This window comes from Mustela erminea, chromosome 21, assembly GCF_009829155.1.
Source record: "Mustela erminea isolate mMusErm1 chromosome 21, mMusErm1.Pri, whole genome shotgun sequence".
Classification (NCBI taxonomy): domain Eukaryota; kingdom Metazoa; phylum Chordata; class Mammalia; order Carnivora; family Mustelidae; genus Mustela; species Mustela erminea.
In genome coordinates this window covers 38,561,388-38,583,850 of record NC_045634.1, presented here as the reverse complement: position 1 = coordinate 38,583,850, position 22,463 = coordinate 38,561,388, and the positions used below count along the sequence as shown (strand labels likewise).

The window sequence follows — 22,463 nt, the reverse complement described above, 5'->3', positions numbered from 1 at the left end:
ACGTGTGCTCTGGAGGCTGACCCACGGCTGCAACGCTGGGAGGGCGTATGAGGAGCGTAACCGGAGAGGCCGGCGGAGGAAGGATTATCTCATTCCACAAGGCTCTGAAATGCAGGACGCAGACCGCTCGAACCTTCTCTGCACAGAGTCCCAGCTCAGCAAGAGCCCCAGTCCTGGTCAAATGCCCTGTCTTTCTGGGTGACTCTTCTTCCTCCCCTTCCAGCTGAAACCCTGGAAGATTTTTGGATCAGATTCTTTTTTTTTTTAAATGGACTGGCTCATGTTAGCAACAAAAGTAATGAGGTGATCTTCATCAGTGCATTCTACTTGGCTGGGAACAACAGTTGGCTCTAGATCCCAAAATAGAAGTGAGGCAAAGGACGGCTCGGCCGTGCCTGTCCCTAGCGCCTGGAAGCACACCCAAGGGGCGACGCTCCGACGACGGGCCCCAGCGAACGGGGTGACCTGGGCTTCATCCAGTGCTAACCGAGTTTGTCTCTCCTGCAGGCGACGTTCAGATCCCAGGGCCTCCCACCAACGTGCACGCCTCAGAAATCAGCAGAACATATGTCGTCCTCAGCTGGGACCCACCTGCTCCCCGTGGCAAGGAGCCGCTGATGTATTTCATCGAGAAGGTATTCTGCGGTCGCGTGTCCTGACACAGCAGCTCTCTGTGGGATTTTACTCTGTGCTACTCCGTGGGTTTTAGAGAGGAGCAGCCGTGAGGTCAGTCACCGCAGACTCGACCGCTGTTCCTTACTGGGGACCTGAGGGCACGGTGAGCATCGGGGGATAAGGTCCGGGTCCTGGCTTTGCAGCCTTCGTGGGAACAAGTGGGTCACTTCATGTCTCCGCCTCTGGCGCCCCTACCAGAACGGGGCTCGCTAAGTTCTTTCCTGCGGACACGTTCTAGCTCGCAGATTTGGAGGACCCCGTGGGACCCGGGGAGCAGGGCAGATGGCTGTAATAAGGCCTGTGGCCACGTGGTGGCGGTGCTGCACAGGCTTCGCTCCGGAGGCTGCGGCCATCGCATGGGTGGTTTGAGGACTAGCCTGGACAGAAGCACACACGCGCGTGCACACACGCAGAGGCACACACGCGCGTGCACACACGCAGAGGCACACACGCGCGTGCACACACGCCCAGGCACACACGCGCGTGCACACGCACAGGCAGCGAGAGCACAGTGACGTCCGCACTGCACGCTCGGGCTCCGCCGCTTCAGTCCGTCCTGTTGCTCCAGGCCCGGGACCCCGTCCTCCCTGCAGACCCGCCGGGGCTCCTCCGGCTCGGCCACGGCTGCCCGCCGTGGGGAGTCACCGACCGCGCGTGTGGCTGGAGGAGGGGAAGCGGCGGGCGCGGCCCCGGGTGCTCGGCGGTCCCAGCAGGCAGCGAGCCGCGGGCGAGCCCGGGCGAGCCCGGCGCGGAGCCGCGGCGTGGGGGGGCCGGTGCCGGCCGCTTCGGCCGCGTCTCGCTGTGTCACAGTCCGCTCCCGGGTCGGTCCACCGCAGCCCGTCCAGGGCGCTCTTTGGGGGCCGTAGCTCCTCCCAGGGCCCAGAAGGAGCCCAGGAGCTTCCCTCCGTCTCCGCCTCGCGCGGGGCCGGGGTGAGCGGGTGGGACCTGCCGCGCAGCGTGGACGCCCTGGAAGTCCCGGCGCATCCCGGAGCCGGTGGTCCGCCCGGCAGCGCCCGCTGTGAGTCCCGCCCCGTAAGGCCCCGTGCGGGGTCGCTGGACGTTCGTGTCCCCGCGGGGCTCCCGGACGCCTCCCAGCCTGCTGTCTGCCAGCCGAGGCCGGCGGTCATCGCCCGGAGAGTTCTGCTTGCGGCCGGGTCGGCGGTGCCTCGCACCTGCGGTTGGCGGTGTCCCCGCGTGGGTCCCCGCCGGCCCGGACCTGCGCCCCGTCCTCCCGCCTGCGCGTCTCGTCAGCAGCTCCTGACCCCACTGTGCCCCCCGCGCCTCGCTGGGGCTGCTGGAAGCCCGACAGGAAGCCCCTGATAGTCCCCCGCTGCCTCCCCGTCCGCCACCCTCCGCGTGAGGCTCCCCTTCCCCGATGGCCCCAGCGGCCTGTCCCCCCGACGGAGAGCTCGGGGCCTCCTGGGTCAGCTCCGAGAGCCTGGCTCGCTTCTGCTGCAACGGCAGAACGCTGCAAGCGCGGCCCTGACTTGGAGAAGCGGGTCGTTTGGGGCGACTTCCCAGTCCTGGCCGCCGTCCCCTGGGCCGCGGGCACCCGCTGTCACCACTCAGGATCCCTCACGGAGGGGTTAGGTCCCGCCGGGAAGAGGGAAGCGAAACATGGCACGGAGGCTTTTCCAGTAATTATCAGTGATGCAACCCGGATGAGGAAAATTGACGCTGCAGCAAAGGCGCAGAGACGTTTGGGGAATAAAACGAGAATCGCCCATACTTCCGTCGTTTGCAGTGGTCATCACACATTTTTCCGGACACTCAAAAGCGACTTTTTTCCTCGCGTGGCTACTGAAACTTGCACACACAGGACTTTTGTAAGATTTAAGTCCAGTTAGTTAACATGGAATGTATTACTGGTTTCAGAGGGCAGGTCTGTGGGTCCCCGACGTGTGCTCCTTCTGAGCCACCCCAGTGTCCATCACCCAGTGAGCCCGCCCCGCCACACCCCTCCCCTTCACAACCCGGGATACACATACTTGTGGTCTTTTTCTCTATAGTCTTTTATATACGTGATATGTCATAGGTACAGTTTGCCTCCTGGGTGACATTTACCTTCATGCTGTACTTGCCCTCATCTGGTGGGACCTTTTCCAGCTAACCCCAGCGACTGCGTCTTCAGGCACAGGAAGGAATCATGACGTGGCCTGTGCTAGTACAGCCCGTTACACAGATTGCTGTTACCGGAATACTACAACGATAGCTGCAAAATAGTGAACATTTTATTCTACGGATTTATTAGTATTTCAAAACAACTATTCATTTATTTCAGTGGGAGGAGCGCTAGGGGAGGGGCGGACGGAGGGGGAGAATCTCCAGCATCTCCGCACCCGGCACAGAGCCTGACACAAGCCCCGAGATCATGACCTGAGCTGAAAGTGAGGGTCAGAGGCTTAACTGACGGGGCCACCCTGGGGCCCCTAAAATAGTGAAAATTTTAAATTGAAATGAGACCAGCTGTGTATGATGAAATTTTATTAATACCCCAAATTATCCTTAATCCCTTATAGTTCATTCTACTTTAGTAAAACTGCAACCTATGGATTAATTCCCCTAAGTTTTTTTAGTTTATTTGTTGTCACGTAAAATTTTTACTGGTAAGTGTTCCAGCTTTGGGTAGTTTTTCATCTGCTTTTCCAAACTGGTTTCCTTTTTCATAAAATTCAGAAAAGAGTTACTGATGGCCGGGGATAGGCTTCACTGCCCGGACATCCCTGGAGATTAATTTGGCCAGCTAGAGCAGAACATGCCTTCGGCACACCTTTGGGGAACTCTAGCTTCCTCATGTAAATCCTGTGTCCCTTTGCAGTCCGTGGTTGGGAGTGGGACCTGGCAGAGGGTCAACGCGCAGACGGCCGTCAGGTCCCCTCGGTACGCCGTGTTTGACCTCGCTGATGGGAAGCAGTATGTGTTCCGGGTTTTGTCAGCCAATAAGCATGGCCTGAGCGACCCTTCGGAGATCACCGTGCCCATCCAGGCTCAGGATATGATTGGTGAGTACGGCCGTGCTGGTAAGCGGCCAAGGCTTGGGACAGGCCCTGAGTCAGGGACACCAGATGCCCTTCTGTTGTGTTGAAAAAGACAGCTAATGTTGCATATGAGCCAAAATGCCTTGAAGTCTCAGTTGACAAGGGATGGATGTCTCTCTGCTGTGTTGATGGCTACTCAGCATTTCTCCAAAGTTCCATCTTATTTTTATGGAACTAACAAATGGGTTAGAAATATTTTTAGGCATTGGTCACTTTTTGGAGAACCTTAAACACACTGGAGTTGCTTGTCCATGTGGCTTGAATTTCCCGCCCTGGAGATGCTGTAAGGAATTACAGAAATTTGGAATCGCCCCATGGAGAATATCCAGGGTCAGATCATGAGTGGGTTTTAAATCCCCTTACAGATTCCGGCCAGTCTGATGGAAGTATGTCTTATTTTCTTAAAGTTGTTACTATCCTGTTAGCTAAAACATATGTATCACAAGAAGGTGCTATTTAATGATTCTGGGGGGCAGGTACAGGACACCGAGTGATTGTCCTTTCTTTCCGTGTGAGTCAGGTGGGACTTGGGAAGACACAGAGGACAGTCCAGCAACTCCTGGGTGCCCCGGGTGGCAGTCCCCTGCCCACTTCTGCTGCTCGTCCCTCCTCATCCGATGTTGGGGAGCCCTTCCCCGTGGACAAAGGGCTTGAGGCTGTTGGGTACAGCTTCTGGAACTGAGACACTCTTCCTCACTCTACCTCCTCTGTACAGCGGTCCCTTCTGCCCCGGGCCGGGTGCTGGCATCGCGGAACACAAAGACGTCGGTTGTGGTGCAGTGGGACAGGCCAAAGCACGAGGAGGACCTGCTGGGCTATTACGTGGACTGCTGTGTGGTGGGGTCCAACGTGTGGGAGCCGTGCAACCACAAGCCCATTGGCTACAACAGGTGCGGGGGCCCCAGACCCACTGTATGGGAAGGGCCGCACTCCAGCTGGGAGCCACGCGGCCCTCAGAGTAGCGCGAACACCGGCAGACGCGACCGTGAGGCTCCTCCACGGGTGTCTGTTTTCTTTCTCGCTCGTGAGGGGCCAGGACTTGAAAGCCAATGAGTGGGTTGAGAGCACAGGGCTGGAATGGTTAGCGTGTTGATGAGAGAACTCTAGAACCTTGGTCCTTCTGGAGTTATTAGCAGTTAAGGCTTACCTTCCAACAGGAAAGTTAAAACAGCAGCCAGGACTCCTGAGGTGTTTTATTTTTCCATATTGAGTTTTCAAACTTTTTAAAATGGCTTTGCATGAATGAGAGTCCTCTGCTCCAGCCACTGATGGAGACAAAGCGGGGGAGCGTCCCCTCTCTTATGCGGGGAGCATCCTTGCCCCCAGCATCCGTTTACCCCCGACTCCTGCAGGAGTCTGAATGTGCAGGACGTCTGACTTTAGTAGGTGCTCTCCAGGGTATGCTTCTCAGGTACGTAGAGGCAGCAATCAGATTCTCCACTGTGGATGGGTTATTGCCAATGGCTCAGCCATCTTTCCCTTTTTAATTTACTTAAAAACAAACAAACAAACGAAACTTGGGAAAAGCCATGGCTAGGAAGGGAGAGACGTCACTGAGAACAGTATGGTTAGATATTTCAAATCCACAGGCAGCAGACTCGGAAAGAGATCTCAGGACAAAAACCTAAAAGCAGCATTCTCCAGATGGAGTTTTGTAAATGGTCACTAAAGGTCTGCAGGCTCTAAGAGGGGAGCAGACTTTCTCCTGTGGATGGGGTGCTGGCCTCTGCTGACCTCCTCCTGTACGGGTTCCACTTGATGCTTGTAGTGATGCTGGGAGGTGGGGACTGTGGTCCCATTCTGCAGCTGGGGCAACTGTCTCACAGAGACAGTGACCCATAGAGAGTATCCGTGGGTGTTGCTTTCTGCACCCTCAGACCTGTGCTGCTCCTGTCCCTGGTGTAACCAGGCATCATGGCCTTCCTTGCTGACCCTGTGTGTTGATTTGCATCCATTAACTAGAATTGAAATGGGAAGTGGATATATAGCATACATATATAAAGAACTCAAACTACTCAAGTTCCTTTTAGTCCCAGTGAAAAAAAATTTTGGAGTATTCCCATAATTTTTACTCTGCTGAAGGAGAAGGGGAAAGGCTGAGGTGCATGGTCATGCCCCTGACTGGTGTTTTGTTCAGGTTTGTGGTGCACGGCCTGACGACTGGTGAGCAGTACATATTCCGGGTGAAGGCCGTCAACGCGGTCGGCACAAGCGAGAACTCGCAGGAGTCTGACGCCATCAAGGTCCAGGCCCCCCTCAGTGAGTAACCGAGGGCCTTCGTAAGCTCTACGGGAATAAATGCTCACGGTGGCAATAACATGCTGTCCTGGGAGGGTTCTCATCCGCCGGCCGCACGTCCTGGAAACATGGGGCTGAGGGAGGAGAGGTGAATCGCCAGCAGGGCACACACTGGGGACACACGGCTTCATGGCAGGTCCCATGTCCCTGCACGTGTGTGCCCACCTTGACATGCGTGCTGTTGGGATGAACATCTCTTTAGAAGTTGCTGCTAACCTAGAAAAACATCAATGGCCTTTCCAGCTGGTCTCAGTTCAAGGAGATTTTATCATCCCAGAGAATTCCAAATGTTGATGTGAACTTTGTGGCTTTGTTCATAAATGGTTATCGTTAGAATCGATTTTGGTCAAATAAAACAATTTGGGACCTAATTTCAGAGGTGGGCCCTGGGGCCACGAGTGTTGTGATTGTCACCCTGGTGATTTCATACAAAATGGGCTACACGGCAAACACGTGCTCTGGGCACGAATGTCACATGCTACTTATTTTGAGTCATAATGATAGCCTTTCATTCCTGAGAGACATGTTTTGCTCTTTATTTACTTTTGTCTCTGATTAAATTATTATCGCATTTTCAGAAGTTCAACTTTCTCTCCTAACGACACATAAAGTCATGTTAGCGAACAACCAAGCAGTGCCCAACCTGATACTACTTAGGTGGTCAGTATAGCACAAAATCATTCTTTTGTTTGAGGGACATTATTCTGATCTGTCCGTTTTACCCAGGAGGGACTTCCAAATGTTACCATTCCTACTTATGACAAAGCAGTTGTCTGCAGTTTTATTCTGTGGTGGGAACAGGTTTTTCCCTGGTCACCTGTCTCTTGGGTAACAGAGAATGACCAGACGCAGGTCACCTGGAGCTGGGGCCAGGGCTCGGGGAACAGAGGCACACCCTCCCTCAGGCCCTTGGAGAAGATGATCCGTTTCCAAACAAACTCATGTGAATTCATACTCACTGGAACCGATCTGAAGTGGGAAATTAAGACCGGCTGGGCAGTAACGTGCAGCGTCTCTGGTCATGGGGCACGGCTGTAATTCTTCATGGCTGTCACAAGAAAGCTCCTCCTGGAGGTTTTCCCTAGAGGAGGGGGAAAATCTCTTGTTTCAACCACCCACGCCAGATTTGAATAATGGATCGCTCCTGTGTTATTGAAATATTGGACGATGTGTGTGTGTGTGTGTGTGTGATTTCCTGGGGGAGGTATTTAGGAATCGCAGTGAATAGAGAGGACCGAGTTATCGTCTTTAAAGGAACAGATGAAAACATGCAGGGATGGTTGAGGTTTGGGGGCCCCTCTGCAGAGCAGGAGCGGCCCCAGGGAGGGCAGGGCGGGGGCGGGGTGACCTTCCTGCTGTGTGTCTTTGCAGCTGTCCCTTCACACCCTTACGGGGTCACGCTTCTGAACTGTGATGGCCACTCCATGACCCTTGGCTGGAAGGTGCCCAAATTCAGCGGGGGCGCACCCATCCTCGGCTACTACATAGACAAGCGCGAGGCTCACCATAAGAACTGGCACGAGGTCAACTCTTCGCCCGTCACAGAGAGGATCTTAACGGTTGGTTCTTACGGGCCCACTGGTTTTTGCTGGGTGGTTTCCCATTCTGGGCAGAGTCCTTCAATCGTGACTCAGAGTTCAAGGGCGTTAGATAATGTGACACAGACACACAAGCAGGTTCAGAAAACGTCACAGCCTCGTGGGAGAAGCTCTAGAACTGGACCGAGGAAGCATTTTCTTCTGAGGCGCAGGAGAGGTGGAGAGGCAAGGAGGCGGGTGGTGTGGGGGTCGCGTCCCTGCTGGGAGCAGCCCCAGGCCCCCAGCCCGTCACCGTGTGGCTGTACAGGGCTGGTGCGTCCGTGCTTAGCTGGTGTTCCGTCCGAACACCCTTGCCCAGGCTTGTTCCTCACGGCTCTGCTCAGAGAGGCTTGTGTGCACAGCCTCTGAGCGAGTCACTTCCAAGCACACGTTCTGCCCAGGCAGAGAGAGAAGGAACATGGACTTAGAGTAGGAATATCAGGGATCAAATCCAGGGGCAAACCCTCCCCAGCCACGGGCTTTCTCTCCACCTCCCTGAGCCTTCCGCTGCTCCTTTGTGTGGTTTAGGTCACAGGCACGTGTGTGTGCGTGCGTGTGTGTGTGTGTGTACGCACGTTGGTGCATGTGCATGCACACACGTGTGGGAGTCTGTATGCATGTATGCGTGTGCCTGCCTGTGCACGTGTGAGAGATTCTGTGTGCAGGTGTGTGCGTACGCACATATACGTGTGAGTCTGTGTACATGCGCGTGCACATGTGTGTGGGAGCCTGTATGCACGTGTGTGTGACTGTGCGAGCACGTGTTGGTGCGTGTGCGCGTGCAGCATGACCGATATCGGTGCACGGTCAGCCCCACCGCCGTGCCGAGCTGTGCTGGACGAGGGCCCTGACTCCCGAGAGAAGCGCCTTCTTGTTTCAGAACGCCGGGGGCTGCCGGGATGTGAGCTCCGTCCTGCAAGGAATGGAAAGCTTGACTTCAAACACTTGCTCTCGAGCCTCTGTTTTTCCAGGAGGCGATGTCACCTGGATGCAGTGGGGCAGGGCTGAGGGCTCTGGTCAAGGCCTTCCCTGTACTTTTGGGGCACAGGCCCTCATGTGGCCGCAGGCGCGACCTGAGGGCCGCCGGTCCATGTGCTGGGGGTCGGTGACGGGTTGTAGGGCATCACGCAGCTAGGCTAGTCTGGCTTCGGGCTCCAGCTGGGGGTTCTGCAGAAGGGACATGGGCTTAAGGGCAGGCCCCCACGCCTGCTATTCCACACACTCTCTGTGGCTTTCCTCTCCATGAGCCTCAGATGGGCTGCTGAGGGGGTCATTGTGCCATCCTCGTAGGCGCGGTGACGGGAGGAATGAAACAAGGTGGTCAGGTTCCCTAAGCGACCACAGCATGGCGGCTGCATTCACAGCCCTCTGGGACAGCACCGTCCAGTTTACTGGCCCAGCCCCCACCCTCACAGTTCCTTCTGGCAGTCGGTCGTGACTCCTCCAACAGGCAGACAGTGACGTGGTTTTTTCACTTCCTGTGTTAATTTAAATGCATCTCCCCAGGTGGAGGGCTTGACAGAAGGCTCACTCTATGAGTTCAAAATCGCCGCCGTCAACCTGGCCGGGATCGGGCAGCCGTCGGACCCCAGCGAGCTCTTCAAGTGTGAGGCCTGGACCATGCCCGAGCCTGGTGAGAAGCACCCCCAGACCACGGAGCTGCCCTCCGTGTCATGATGTCATGAGCCCCAGAACTAGTGGGCGTTCTGTCTGCGCGTGCTAGGGCGTCCCGCCCTGTGCCGGGCATGGGGTGCAGCTACGGACGAGGTGGCCTCATCCCCCGGCAGAGGCTGAGCGGTGACGAGTGTGGGGTGGTCAGTGGGGTTGCGTGAGGGAACAGGGAAGGCGGCCCCGGGCAGGAGGGGCCGGTGCTGGCCGTGAGACGACACAGTGTGACCCTGCGGTTCCACTGTGAGAGGCCCCGTCCTCCCGACCCGGGGGGACCTGGGGCCTCTAGTTCAAAACCGTAGGATAGTTGCTAATCTGCTTGCGTTAGGACTTCACGTTTTAAGTCTGTTTTCATCAATTCTCAGAACCTGGGTCTTCACTGGTTACCTCCTGTCTGCCAGGAACCTAAACAGGACGGATAAAATGCTCCTGTTTCGAGCAAAACTGAAGTCGAAGCTATTCTGTGGGCAGAGTATAGTGTCTTCTCCGTCCTTTCCTTCTGAGTGGTCCTTGTGTAACAGAACGAATTTGGGCCCCTTAGAACTGCCAGTGGACGGAGCGCTCTCCCGACTTCCGGAGACTTTCTGGAGCTCCCTTCAAAGGGCTTAGCAATCCCTGATGTGGGTGACGCAGTTCAGGCGCAGCCCCTGCGCATTTTCCCTTTGCCGCCCGAGGCCGCTGGACCCGGGAGTCTGCGCTGCCCCCGTGGAAGGCTCCAGGGTCTGAGCAGGCGTGTGTCAGGTGGGGGTGGGGGTGCCACGCATGTCCCTGGTCCGTGCACTCGCTCTCTATGTGAGCCGCACCTGCCGGTCCTGAGCGCTGACAGGGACTCACGGGTGACTCCAAGGTGCCGCGGTCCCCGACGCCCGCCCGACTGTCCCCTCTCCGTGCTCCCCACGTTCTCTGGGACGTGCGTAAGGAAGGCCGATGTGATACGTAGAGTCCTGGGGTCTGGGAGCCGATGAAGCCGTGTGTCCTGCGGCCGCCGACGCCCGGGGTGGTGCATGCACACACGGCCGACTACGTCTGCCTTTTCAGGTCCTGCCTATGATCTGACGTTCTGTGAGGTCCGAGACACGTCCCTGGTCCTGCTGTGGAAGCCGCCCGTGTACTCCGGCAGCGGCCCCATCACGGGCTACTTCGTGGACTATAAGGAAGAGGGCGCCGGGGAGTGGAGCACCGTGAACGGGGAGGCCACCGCCAGCCGCTATCTGAAGGTGACGCTGGTCCCTCCCGTGTCCCCCACCCTCCCGGGACGGGGTCTCTGGTCCCTCCTGGACGGGCTCGACGCCGCCAGGCCAGCTGCTCAAGCAGCTCAAACCGTCCCGTGTGGCGCTGTGGACGGTCCCCGCGGGGGCGATGGCCGCTGTGTGTCCGCGGTCAGGCCTGTGTTGTACCCGTGTCCTTCGTGACGGCTCGTAGAAGTCGCGCGCGTAGACGCACATGCACGCGCAGCTGTAGGACGTCGGAGAGGAGGGCGAGAGCATGTTCCTCTCTCCTGTCCTCCTAGGGGTTCTGTTCTTAGCGTCGGCAGCCGACCCCTCACTGGGGCAGTTGTGACTCCCGTCCTCGGGTGGGTCAGCCACCCGTCCTGGCTCTTTGTCCCCGCCGCCCTCCTGCAGAGGCTTCGCCCGCTTGCTTGTGGGCTCTGTGGTGTGGTGTAGACGGCGGCAGCTGACCGGAAGCCCACACCTGAGTCGTGTGCACGGCTACATCCTCTGGGCAGCCGTCCAACCCCGCGAGACCAGATCAGCTTCTGATCCACACCGAGTGAACTGATCAGCTTCCAGAGATCTGGCCCAATCAATGACTGAGGAAATAGCTGATGTGTACGTTACGTGTCAGCACAGATCGCGGTCACACACGTGCAAGGAGAGAATGACTTAATTCTGCTGTGTCCGAGCAATGGGAACTCTGGCCCGGTTACAATCACGTTTGAAGTAATGCTTCCTCCCATAGCGTTATGCTGACTAGGAACGCTCGGCGGCCGGCGGGGTATAGGATTTTAATTCTGCTTTGAGGCAGGCGGAGGAGCAGGAAGCCTCTCTCAACACGGAAGAGAGCCTGTTTCTTCTTGCTAAGTCGGACCGTGAATGAGCGTGTCTGCCTCGCCTCCCGCTTTCCCCGCTCACTGTGCGAAGCTCTTCCTTCTTTCAGAAAAGGGCTGTGTGCTTGGTAAAAGGTGAAGACTGGAAGTCCTTTTCCCTTAACGATTAGCGCGTGACACGGTCTCCGTCTTTTTCAGGCCTGTGACCTGCACCAGGGCAAGACCTATGTCTTCAGGGTCCGGGCCGTGAACGCCAGCGGGGTGGGGAGGCCGTCGGACGTGTCTGAGCCGGTGCTCGTGGAGGCCCGACCAGGTGAGACGCGACCGTGTGGCCGCTGAGGGCGGCGGGAGGCGGAGGGCCGCCAGGCGTGGGCGATGGGTGCGCGTGTCTGTGTGCGCGACGCAGGGAGCTGGCTCCTGCCGTCTTGTCCACGGTGTCGAGCGGCAGACAGGACAGGCTGCCCTCCGGCCCTGCACGGCCCCGGCACCCCGAGCCACGCTGCGGCCCCCGAGGCCATTCGCACAGTCGGTGGGGTCCGCATTCGGAGCAGTAAGGCCGCATGCGGAGATGATGACGGTCTCTCTCGTGACTGCTGAATTTTGACGGGGAACCTGGGGGCAGGTGGCGAAGGCCCACGGAGGGGACGTCAGTGGAAAGTGCTTCCCAGGGTGAGGTCAGCTCACGGGGTACGTGGGGACGGAGTGGTGGGTCCGCGAACCCTGAGACCGTGTTGTCTCCTGCATCGCTCCTCTCTCTGGGGACTGACCTCACGTCCTCTGCCGCTGGCGCTCTGCGCTTCTGCCTTCGTCGTAACCGGCAGCATCTGTGCCTGCCCAGGCCGACGGTCCTCCCCAGCCTCTGCTTCCTCAGGGACAGATTCGGACGGGTCCGTGTGGGGCCGGCCTCCACCTGGTCAGAAGGGACAAGCAGGTCCCCTACCGTCCCCATGGGAGGAGGCCACGCGCCGTGATATCGGGGGTGCCCAGGGCCCTCCCAGTGGCCAGGGGTCAGATATGGGGAGAAGGAGGGTCTTCATGGCCGACATGTCCTCTACGGCGGGACTGGATGCGGAGACGGGAACAGACGGAGACGTGACGACTTGAAACCCTGTCCACTCCGGCCGCCACCTGCTCCGGGAGCATCTGCCCTCCCGCGGGCCCCACTCAGGCCCAGGGCACCGTGCAGGGGAAGCCGATGACTCGGTGGGGACCAGGCCGTCGCCTCCAGACGGAGGCCGCGTGCCTGTGACACGGCGCTCCCTGCCCTCTCGGCAGGCACGAAGGAGATTAGTGCCGGTGTGGACGAGGAAGGCAACATCTACCTGAGCTTCGACTGCCCGGAGATGACGGACGCGTCCCAGTTCACGTGGTGCAAAGCCTACGAGGAGCTGGCGGACGACCAGAAGTTCCGGGTGGAGACAGTGGGAGACCAGTAAGTCCTCTCGCGGCCGGCCCGGGGGCCACCGGGGCCGCCGACAGACACGTAACCTGCCCCGCGGTTCTTCCTTCTAGCTCGAAGCTGTACTTTAAAAACCCGGACAAAGGGGACCTGGGCACCTACTCGGTGTCCGTGAGTGACACGGACGGAGTGTCCTCCAGTTTCGCCTTGGACGAGGAAGGTAACCTCGGGGGCTCGGCGACGGAGCGCGCGGGCTCGGGGGCTCGGCAGGGGACACGGACGCTAGCGTGGAGAAGACGTGCTTGGGAGACGGGCGCCTGTTCGTGGGGGGCCGGGGCGCGGGGCGATCGCAGAGGCGAACGCTCCCTCAGACGTGTAAGGAGCGCTCTGGCGTTCGTGCCCTGTCCGGCACCCAAGTCACCGGGCCGGGGACGGGGCTTCTAGAGCCTCCCGTAGAGCCCAAGGTGGGTTTCCGCTGCATTTCAGTAGCTTGGCAAGCGGAGGGGAGCGGATGGGCAAGTACGGCCGCGAGATTCGCGTGAGACCATGGATGGGGGCTGCTTCCTTTCCAGCAAAGAAGAGTCAGGACGGTGAGAGAAAAAAATACATGTTTTCTGTGCGTGAACTAAGATTCAGCCGGCAGGGTCAAAATCTCTTGCTCCCTTGCAAGCAGGAGACAGCAGAAAGAAGAGCCAGGTCACAGCCGGGGCCCAGGGACAGGCAGGTCTATCCAGGGCGGACTCACGCACCTGCATCCCTGGCCAGTGAGCGGGGCTCACACGGTAGACGCTGGTGCTGCTGGGGACTGTAGTGATTTGTGTCCCGTGCTTGTGACGGACCGGCCCACAGTCAGGGTCAGCCTCACGGTGAGGCAGAGGGAGCCCCGTCATGTGGAATAGCTCGGTCAGATGTCAGGCGTTCTCCGGGTCTCTAGAGCTGTCTAGGGGCTGAGAGTCCCCTGTTAAAATATGGGGTCTTCTGGGAGGCCCGGCGCCTGGTGGGACGACCCAAAGTTCCCCGCTGGTGTGTTGGGCGGGGGCAGGCGAGAGTGTGATCCCGCGGACACCTGACTCGGAGGGTCACTAGGCGTGGGCAGGGACGAGAGGCAGGGACGGACGCCAGGAGGCCCTGTCCTGATGCTCAGGCCGCTGCAGGGCAGGAGCCGACGCTGGGCAGACGAGGAAGCTCGTGCGGATTCAACGAGACTCAGCAGGAGGGCGGCCGGGGGTCCCTGTGGACGCAGCTGCCCAGGGTCCTCAGGATGCATGTGTCCAGAGACAGGCCCGAGCAGGTCCAGAATCTGCTCCGAACGCCTTGTAAGCTGCCATTTCTGACCCTAACTCAGTGGTCTTCTGGTTTTAACTCAAAACATCCTTAAATAATCCTGAAAAGAGTTCTGTTTCTCTGCACCAGTTTTAAGTTTGTAGGTGACGTTTTCACTCTAATTTTAAATAGCTGCAAAGGACGAAAACTTCCAGCATGTTTTAAAACGTAGGTGGACTTTAAAAAATCTCTTAGAGAAAACCTCGGAGCTGCCAATTTCACTCGTTTGACTTATGGAAGTTCCCACCGTTAGACCTAACGGGGAAGCCAAGCCAAGCCCCCAGTCAGGGAAAGACTGACCTCATTTCTCGGTCCAAGTGAGCGTGTTCACACACGCCGTCGTGACCGCCGTCTCTTTTCTAAGTTCCAGTTAAGAAGGAAGGAAGGGGGGAGGAACCTTCCGTTTTTCTTGGCTTGGTCGTGGGCCTCTTTCCGGAGCGATGCATTTATTTTTATCGTTTTATTTTTATTTTTAACTCGTGGCAGTAACGCAGCACAGTGAAATCCTGGGTGGGCAAAGCATTTTGAGGGACATCTTGCAAAGGGAAGGGAAATCACAGACCCCCGCACACTCTCAGCGCCTGATCGGTATTAGGAAGGAGTTTGTGTGGAATTTGAGGGTCTGGAAATGGGTGTCTTGAAAGTCCCCCCTGCAAAGCCTGCCCCTGCCCCCAGCCCCACTGTCCCCAAACTCTGCCTCACGTGCCCCCCACCCCTCCCCTCACAGCAGGGTTGTTACACGGCGAGGGTCTCAGGAGAGAGCATTCGAAGGTGGTTTAAATCCTGTTTGCAGTCTCACTCCTTAGCCTTTCTTACGCAGTGAAATCTTGGTGGTACCGGATCTCCGCTCGGGGTTAGATTGCGATTGTTTACGAACTTCTGCATGTCTGGGTCGAAAACCAATGCACGTATCTTTCTCAATTTTAGAGCTCGAACGTTTGATCGCACTGAGCAACGAAATCAAGAACCCCAGTAAGTAAGCGCGGGGCCCCGCCTGCTTGCAGGCCGACGGCGAGCCGGGAGGGCCCTGTTCGCTGTGGCGCAGAGCTCACGGGGAGCGCGTCGGCGAACCGACCGTTGCCTTTCACGCGAGCAGCTTCCATGCGTGTCGCCTGCTGGCTGGAAGCAAACACGAGTGGATAGTGCAGCTCGCAGAAATTCTATTGCATAGAGAGTTTTGGGGTTTTGATCCTAATCCCAGCAAGTTGTCAGGTGGGGTCTCTGGTTACGGAGTTACACGCAGGCAAGCGTGTGCCGTGGTCCGCGGGTAGAGCCAGGAGGGTGAGCACGCGGCCCACGGGGCTTTACCTGCACCAGCAGGCCGACCTGCGGCTTGTTTTTGTTTTCTGGTTTTCATGATCCAGTTCAACCCCCCGGGGTTTCACATCCTCAGACACCTCAGTAACCGGCTCGATGGTTTCCTCCAACATGCAGCCCTTCTCCGACAGCGACTCGTGCATTATTGACTTCCGATTTCTCTTCTTCCCGTAGCAATTCCTCTGAAATCAGAATTAGCTTATGAGATTTTTGATAAGGGCCAGGTTCGCTTCTGGCTGCAGGCCGAGCACTTGTCACCAGACGCCAGCTACCGGTTTATTATTAACGACCGGGAAGTCTCTGACAGCGAGGTGAGCTCACGCACACGGGACCCCCGGGTTCGGGAGGCGGGGTAGGACCTCGGGAGGTCAGTGACTTCGGGTCAGGTCCTGGGTGTGTTCTCATCCCCCTTTGAGCTGCAGAAATTGGGGCATAGCCGGTTGGTGAGATGAACGTGTGACGGCTGAGTCCTGCCACGCTTAGAGACTGGTCTGGGTTAGACGAGAGATCAGAGTCCCTGAAATCCGGGCCCGCCAGAACCAAACAACGGTCACTTTGTTTTAGAGACGCTGAGCCTGGTGCTATGAAAGGGTTCAGGTGACGTGGGGGGCACGGGATATCCTTAACGGACGGGCCCGCTCACTCTTGACCCTGGTTTCGAAGTTGCGCATTCTTACCCTATTGTGGGCGGGTCCTGCTCACCGAGCACGTCCACGGAAGGCATCCACGGGGAGATCTGCTCCTACGCTTCCCTAACCTTTTAGGCTGCTCTCTTTTGTGGCTCATCTGGGCAGAGTGCGGCAGGACCGCCCACGATGTCTAGAATGCTACGACACACACACTCTTGCCCTGGGTCTGCTTTTCATTGTGTGCGATGAGTCCTACCATTATTGTAAATATTCCCTTTCTGGCCGTGGAATACCAAGTACGCCTCCGGGTACTTCTCGTCCATGAATTCTGGCACAGCTGCTGGCATTTGCAGCTGAGGGAAAACCTGCTCAGTGGGCCCTTCCTTTCCTGTTGGCTGGAGAGCGAGCCACCTTGACCCCCTCTGCTCGTTGCCCTCGGGATTCAGTGTATGGTGTCGTCAGCCTGCTCAATGTCCTGCCTCGTCCCTGTCGCTGCCCACACGTCCGCGGGACGCTTGACATGCAGGCATCGCTCGGGCCACACAGGGGCCCACTCACTGTGTCGCTGAACTGGACCCCTCATCTCTGGTCCAGGCTTTGTCCCTGCGGCTGTTTGGTGAGATTTACTTGGTTGGAGGAGCAGGTGTCGGGCAGACGGGATGGACAAAGATTGTGTGAGTTGTCTTACCCCTGAGAGACGGCGACGGCCGTGATAGGGGTACAGGCAGCCGTGGCCGTCGAGGACACGCAGGCGTTTCCCTCCGGCTGCGGGGAAGCCAGCGGCACGCATTCTGTCCCGGGGAGAGCGCGCCGTACGGTCGAGGACTTGGAGAAACCCTCTTCGAGCAGAGGCCGTGCTGTGAGATGAAGAAGAATTTAGTGTAATTGTGCTTATTTGTAGAAGGTCTTCTGATGGACAGTTCCTCCCTGCTGCAAGAGCTGGCTTTAAACACGGACGTCTTTGCTGCGTGGCTGGTCTGTTGGGATGGGGCTGCACTATTTCACCGGCTTAATTAGCAATCCACAGGTGACTTTTCCGGGGGGGAGATTGATGTTATTTTGTGTGAATCACATCAAGGCCTGTATTTACGGCGCCCATAAAATCATTGAACTCTATCCTGCTGCATAACAGCAATCGCAAGAAGCCTAATTAATTTCTCAAACCTGCCCGGACCCGGCAGTGCCGTAGCCGAGAAAACGGAGGAGCTACTGTATCACGAAGACTGAGAGTCCCGCGCTCTTACTCCCGGACCCGGTGGGGGCGGCTCCTGGGGTCCTGTCCTTGCAGGGGCCGGAGGTGCTCGAGGACCGGACCGCAAGACGGCGCTTTGTCTCACTGGTTTGACATTTGCTCTCCGTGGTCAGAAGTCAACGCTCAGAAGGACGGGGCGAGCCGCGAGCCAGCAAGCACCTGTCCGTGCGGTGTCTCGCTTCTGTCCCCACCTGCCGGCCGCCCGCCGCCGCCCGTCTGCCCGGAGGACACACGCTGCCGCGTCCTGCGACCAGAACCGTTTCTCGGTGACCGCCCGCTCAGGAAGCGAGCTGAGGCTCGTGTGCGCGCATTTATGTCTCTCCATCGCGTCCCACAGACCAAGCTCCGGGCTCCGTTTCCCATGCAGACACAGTCTATGACCGTAGAGTGGGCGTCACGTATGTGAAATCGCAGCGGAAAGTCTAACTGGGAAGGTGGTGTCTGCTGGAAGGCCAGGCCAGGGGGTGGGTTCTCGCCTCTTAAAACCTCAACGTCATATTGGCTGAGGCAGGACCAGAAGTGTCACGGTTGATCGTTGGGAACACGGTCACCCTCTTCCTCTCCCCTGCGTGCATTTTACAGATCATTTCTGATTGTCCCCCAGAGCCAGCCAGGAGGTGGGGACCCTCGGGGGCGTGTGGGCCTGCGTCCCGGAGCTGCAGAACGGGCACCAGGCGACCGGGCGACAGGGGCCTTCTGATAGTCCTGCAAGGCCATCCGGGCTCAGGGACAGTGCTGGGAGGGCTGAGGTGGCGAGGAGGGTTTCCGGAGTAGGGGTGCCTGAGGTGAGTCTGGAGAGGCAGACAGGAGGCCAGGCTGAGCACGGGCAGTGGCCTGTGCTGAGCACGGGCAGTGGGATAAACGGGGCCAGCAGCGGGAGGAGAGAGGTGTGCCGCGGGAGGAGGCGTCTGGAGCCTCCCAGGTCGGGCAGAAGAGATTGGAAACAGCGCCCGGTGCTCGGGGATGTGAACTCACACACGGACGGGGCCACGTGGCTCTTCTGCTTGTATCTGAACGCTTGTGCCAGCAGCACTTGGAAAGCTGAACTTGGATGTGGGCTCAGAGACAGAAGGTCACCGTGGAAATAGCACAGCGTGTGGCAGAGAGCAGCGCTGTTCCCTCCCTCTGTTGACAGATTTTCTGTAAAATCACCTGCAGGGAGACATTCTGCGTTCTTAGGAGCGGGAGCATTCTAGGCAGAGTGTGGCGCCTGAGGGCAATGGAGCTTCCCTGGGTGGCCCTGCTTTCCTCGCCACTGATCACAGATCACTGGTGTTTGTTCTGCACATCGAGGTCCCTGGGCCTCCCCCTGCCGGGCTGAGACCAGGGTTCAGTTTGGGAAGACCCTGCCGGACCCCCTGCAGGGCTCACAGGGAGACGGAGAGTCTGCAGGGAGCGTCCTGCGGGTTACCGGGGACATTGTGAGCCATCACCAGAGAGAAGAACCCTGAGCCCCAGGGCCACGGCCTGCACACTCCCTGCCTTTGAGATGACTCAGTCTTTGGATGTGATTCTTCTGCCCCCCGTGATCCTGACTCCGTTTCAGATACCGTCTGGCCCAAGGCTGGAAGAAGACATTGTCCATTCGCCACCAGGGAACAATTTGGTGTCTGTGAGCCCGTCACAATCAAGAGAGCGGAGTGTGAGAGAAAGCTGAGCTTTGGATGGGCTCGGTGGTGCGGGGACGTGTCCCCAACCAGAGGCTGTTGGTAGGGAATTAGTTACAGTGCGGTTGTAGGGACCACAGCCAGTGGGGTGCCCAGCATGGCGAGATGAACTCGTCAGTGAGAATCCCACACACATCTCTGTGGTCCTCACTGCGTTCCGGGCACACAGGCGCTGGGTGGGAAGGGTGAGGACGGTCCGGGTTCTGGAGGCTCGCCGTCCGGCAGGATGTGTGGCAGGCGGTGGGCGGACACTTGGACGGGGCGGTGGTCTGCCCTGGAAGGCGACGCGTGAGCAGGGATGCGACGGGAAGGGCCCCCTGCCGACTCCCGGGGCCGTTCCCAGTGGGTGCTCCCTGCTCCAGTCCGGAGGGAACAGAGCAGGGGAGCAAAGACGCTGCGTCAAGCTGGGCCTCAGGAGTGAGGGGAGCACGAGGCACCAGACTTGCCTGGACACACATGCTCTTCCAGAAAGTCTCTGTGCACCTGACAGCCGGCTTCCGTGGCGCTGGTCCACGTGGTGGCCTTGAAGCCACGGTTCTGAGTCCTCAGAGCACAGCCAGCATGGTGCTTGACGGTGGGGTGCTGCTGGCCAGCTCCGTCTCACGGTCCGTGAGGGGGGCCCTGACGGCACAGCGCCTTTTGGTCATGTCCTGAGTTGCCTCGTGCCGGTTGCCGGTCTCGGGTGTGTGCCGTCCCTTCTGGAGCCTTCCCGGAGGAGGCAACTCCTGCACAGCCTTCGGGCTGCCTCACCGGGTGGGCACGCGTGTCCCTTGGTTCATGCATGGGTCACCCAGCGTTTCCACGGTACAATCTCATTTTGCGTTTTTGTGTGTGTCACAGTCCCTTGGGCGTAGTGGTAGATGCGACGGTCAAAGTCAGAGACAAAGCCGGGGAAGGAGTCTCCTGGGCATTAATTCCCTGCCTCCACCATTGCTTCCAGAAACACAGAATGAAGTGCGACAAAGCTACTGGCATTATCGAGATGGTCATGGACCGATTCACGATTGAGAATGAAGGCACCTACACCGTGCAGATTCATGACGGAAAAGCCAAGAACCAGTCTTCTCTGGTTCTCATCGGAGACGGTACGCCCGCCCGCGTGCGTCTGTGCGCCTGGGAGAGGAAGTCCACAAGCTGCTCAGACCACACGGACTCAAACATTTCTCATTTCTTTTCCTTTCAATATCGACTTCAGCGTTCAAGGCTGTCCTAGACGAGGCTGAATTTCAAAGGAAGGAGTTCCTCAGGAAGCAAGGTAGGTCTGGGCTCGCCCCAGGAGCCCAGCAGACTGGGCGTTTCCAAGTGCGTTTACGGCAGATTCGGCGCGATGCCAAGTGGCTGCAAACGCTGTTACAGACGATCACGAAGTCAGGCGTTTCCCATCCGTGGAAACTTGGGTGTTTTCTGTTCTTTGCACTTTACATTTATTTTCATCTGAGGTTTTGTCTTGCTTCTACCTTTGAAAGCCCCAGAACCTGCAGATTAGTGTTTGTATTTCCTGTTCCTGAGTCAAGGGCATGGTCAGGGTGGCCGAGGGGCCGACCGGCTCACCGAGTCCTCTCTGTTGGCCGCTGAGACGGAGGTGGCCGCAGACCATTTCCTCTTGGTGCGAGGGACTGGGGCGAGCAGCACGGGACCGACGGCCACGACTGCGGGCTCGCTGCGTCCGCCTTCCCGGGGACGTGCATTTCACTCCCGCCCCCCCCGCCCCCGGCTCGGTCGGCTCCTCTCCTCGCCGTCGCCCTCGTCCACACGCACACTCGATCTCCTGGGGTCTGGCCATCCCACAGTGACGTGGCTTTCCAGGGTCACCTCTGCAACTGGGGCACCGTCCGGAGTCCGAGCAGGGGCTTCAGGCCTCCCAGGACCTGTCACGAGTGTGCGGACCCCGCGGCGCCGCCAGCACGCTCCGCCCGAGCCGGTGTCGGGGCCTGGGACCCGGCGCGCCCGGGGACGGCCGCCGTCTGCGCTGTAGCTTCCTGCGGGCCGGAGCTCGGTACTTACCGCGGGAACGACAGGCGCGTGCGGACGCGGCCCCGTCCCGTCCTGTCCCTAGCGCAGCTGCTCTGCCGAAAGTGCTCTCAGAGATGCAGGAAACACACGCACAGACGCGGGTGCGCGCTTTCCTTTTCTTTCCCTTCAAAGAACCATCTCTCCCCGTTTCCCCCTCAGGCCCTCACTTCGCGGAGTACCTGCACTGGGATGTTACCGACGAGTGTGAAGTCCGGCTTCTTTGTAAGGTGAGGCCTGGGCTCCAGCGAGGGGCGGTCGGCTCTCCCCGCGGGGCTGTGGCGGGGCAGTGACGGGCCTCGCGGGAAGCGTCCGCCGGTCATGGGATGCGAACCCGCGCAGTGTGCTGGGCGCCGCGTGACTTCGAGTCTCACCACGTTCTCCACGTAGACACCGGTGTCCGCGCCTCCCGGAGCGACAGTGCCGCGGCGACGTGCGGGGGACAGTCAGGGGCGGTGTAAACTGTTTAAGAGTTTCAGCGAGGGGCCGTTTGGGAAGTTCACTACGATGAAAGGCATCTGGTAATTTCCATGCTGCTCACATGGTGTCTTTAAGGAAAGAAGGAATGTTTTGGAAATAAGGAACTTAGATTTTGTCCTACGAATCGAGCACTGAAGTAAGCTCCTGCGGAGGCTACAAACCTGTATGTGCGGGAACAGACCTCCAGGAGCAGGAGCTGTGGGAACAGCCCTACAGCAGGGACCGGGGACCAGTAATGCCTGGTTTTGGCCCAGAAAGAGAGTAATTGCACGAGGGGACGGATGTGTTAACTAACCCAGCTGTGCTGGCCATGTCCCAGGGCTGGGAGGCATCCCTTACACTTGAGCAATGTTAAATGTCAATTATATCCCAGTAGCTCGGGACAAAAGTAAGGTGCAGGCCAAGGAGAGAGAGATAGGGCGCGGGGCAGCATTCGCCTGAGGAGGGCGAGCGTCCGGTCAGGACCAGAGTGTGGGCCTGGTGTGCGGGGCCGGATGGAGGCAGCAAGCGTGTGCTTACACGGCGGTGGGGCTCGTGCGACTTCTCCCTCCCGGCGCTCTCGGAGATCATTCTAGTGCCCTCCCCGCTCTGTAGACACACGACGGTATGTCAGGTTCCCCGACCACAGCGAAGCAGAAGTTTTTAAACGCGGATACTGGAGGGACCGAACACAGAAACGGACACTGGAGCGTTTTGCAGTTTGACACACTTAACTGGTGCAGTCGTGTCCCAGCTCCTGTGATGCTGCAAAGCATCCTACGTGGTCTTCCCCTTAGTAATACGTCAGATGGTTTTTTGAATGTACTTGCATAACGAAACACGGGGAGAAAATTTAGGCAAGAGTATGTACCTTCATAATAGAACTTCACAGAAAACTATCTTTTATATTTGCTTATTTATTTATAAAACTATCTTTTAAAAGAAGAGTTTACCATAAAATAAATTTCAGTCAGACACAAGAAAATCCCCTAGGAAGTTCTCGTGTGGCAGATGTGGGGACTGGGGTGCTCCGTCTCGGAGACTGAGTCAGGCCTGTGCCACGTGATATCTCGGGGGTCTTGTCACTCTCTTATCTAGGTATTA

General features: G+C 58.1%; 1 protein-coding gene across 1 annotated transcript in view; it reads left to right on the top strand.

Moving 5' to 3' along the window:
- The window catches only part of MYOM2 (myomesin 2), a 73,571-nt gene that overhangs the window by 30,864 nt on the left and 20,244 nt on the right, over positions 1–22,463 (top strand). Inside the window, exons 14-28 of the mRNA XM_032329154.1 lie at positions 508–635; positions 3,494–3,677; positions 4,429–4,603; positions 5,851–5,972; positions 7,383–7,570; positions 9,095–9,221; positions 10,295–10,473; positions 11,502–11,616; positions 12,579–12,735; positions 12,816–12,922; positions 14,953–14,997; positions 15,517–15,653; positions 19,831–19,975; positions 20,086–20,145; positions 21,063–21,130. Coding sequence (XP_032185045.1) covers positions 508–635; positions 3,494–3,677; positions 4,429–4,603; positions 5,851–5,972; positions 7,383–7,570; positions 9,095–9,221; positions 10,295–10,473; positions 11,502–11,616; positions 12,579–12,735; positions 12,816–12,922; positions 14,953–14,997; positions 15,517–15,653; positions 19,831–19,975; positions 20,086–20,145; positions 21,063–21,130 — 1,937 coding nt within the window. The remainder of the gene's footprint in view (positions 1–507; positions 636–3,493; positions 3,678–4,428; positions 4,604–5,850; positions 5,973–7,382; positions 7,571–9,094; positions 9,222–10,294; positions 10,474–11,501; positions 11,617–12,578; positions 12,736–12,815; positions 12,923–14,952; positions 14,998–15,516; positions 15,654–19,830; positions 19,976–20,085; positions 20,146–21,062; positions 21,131–22,463) is intronic.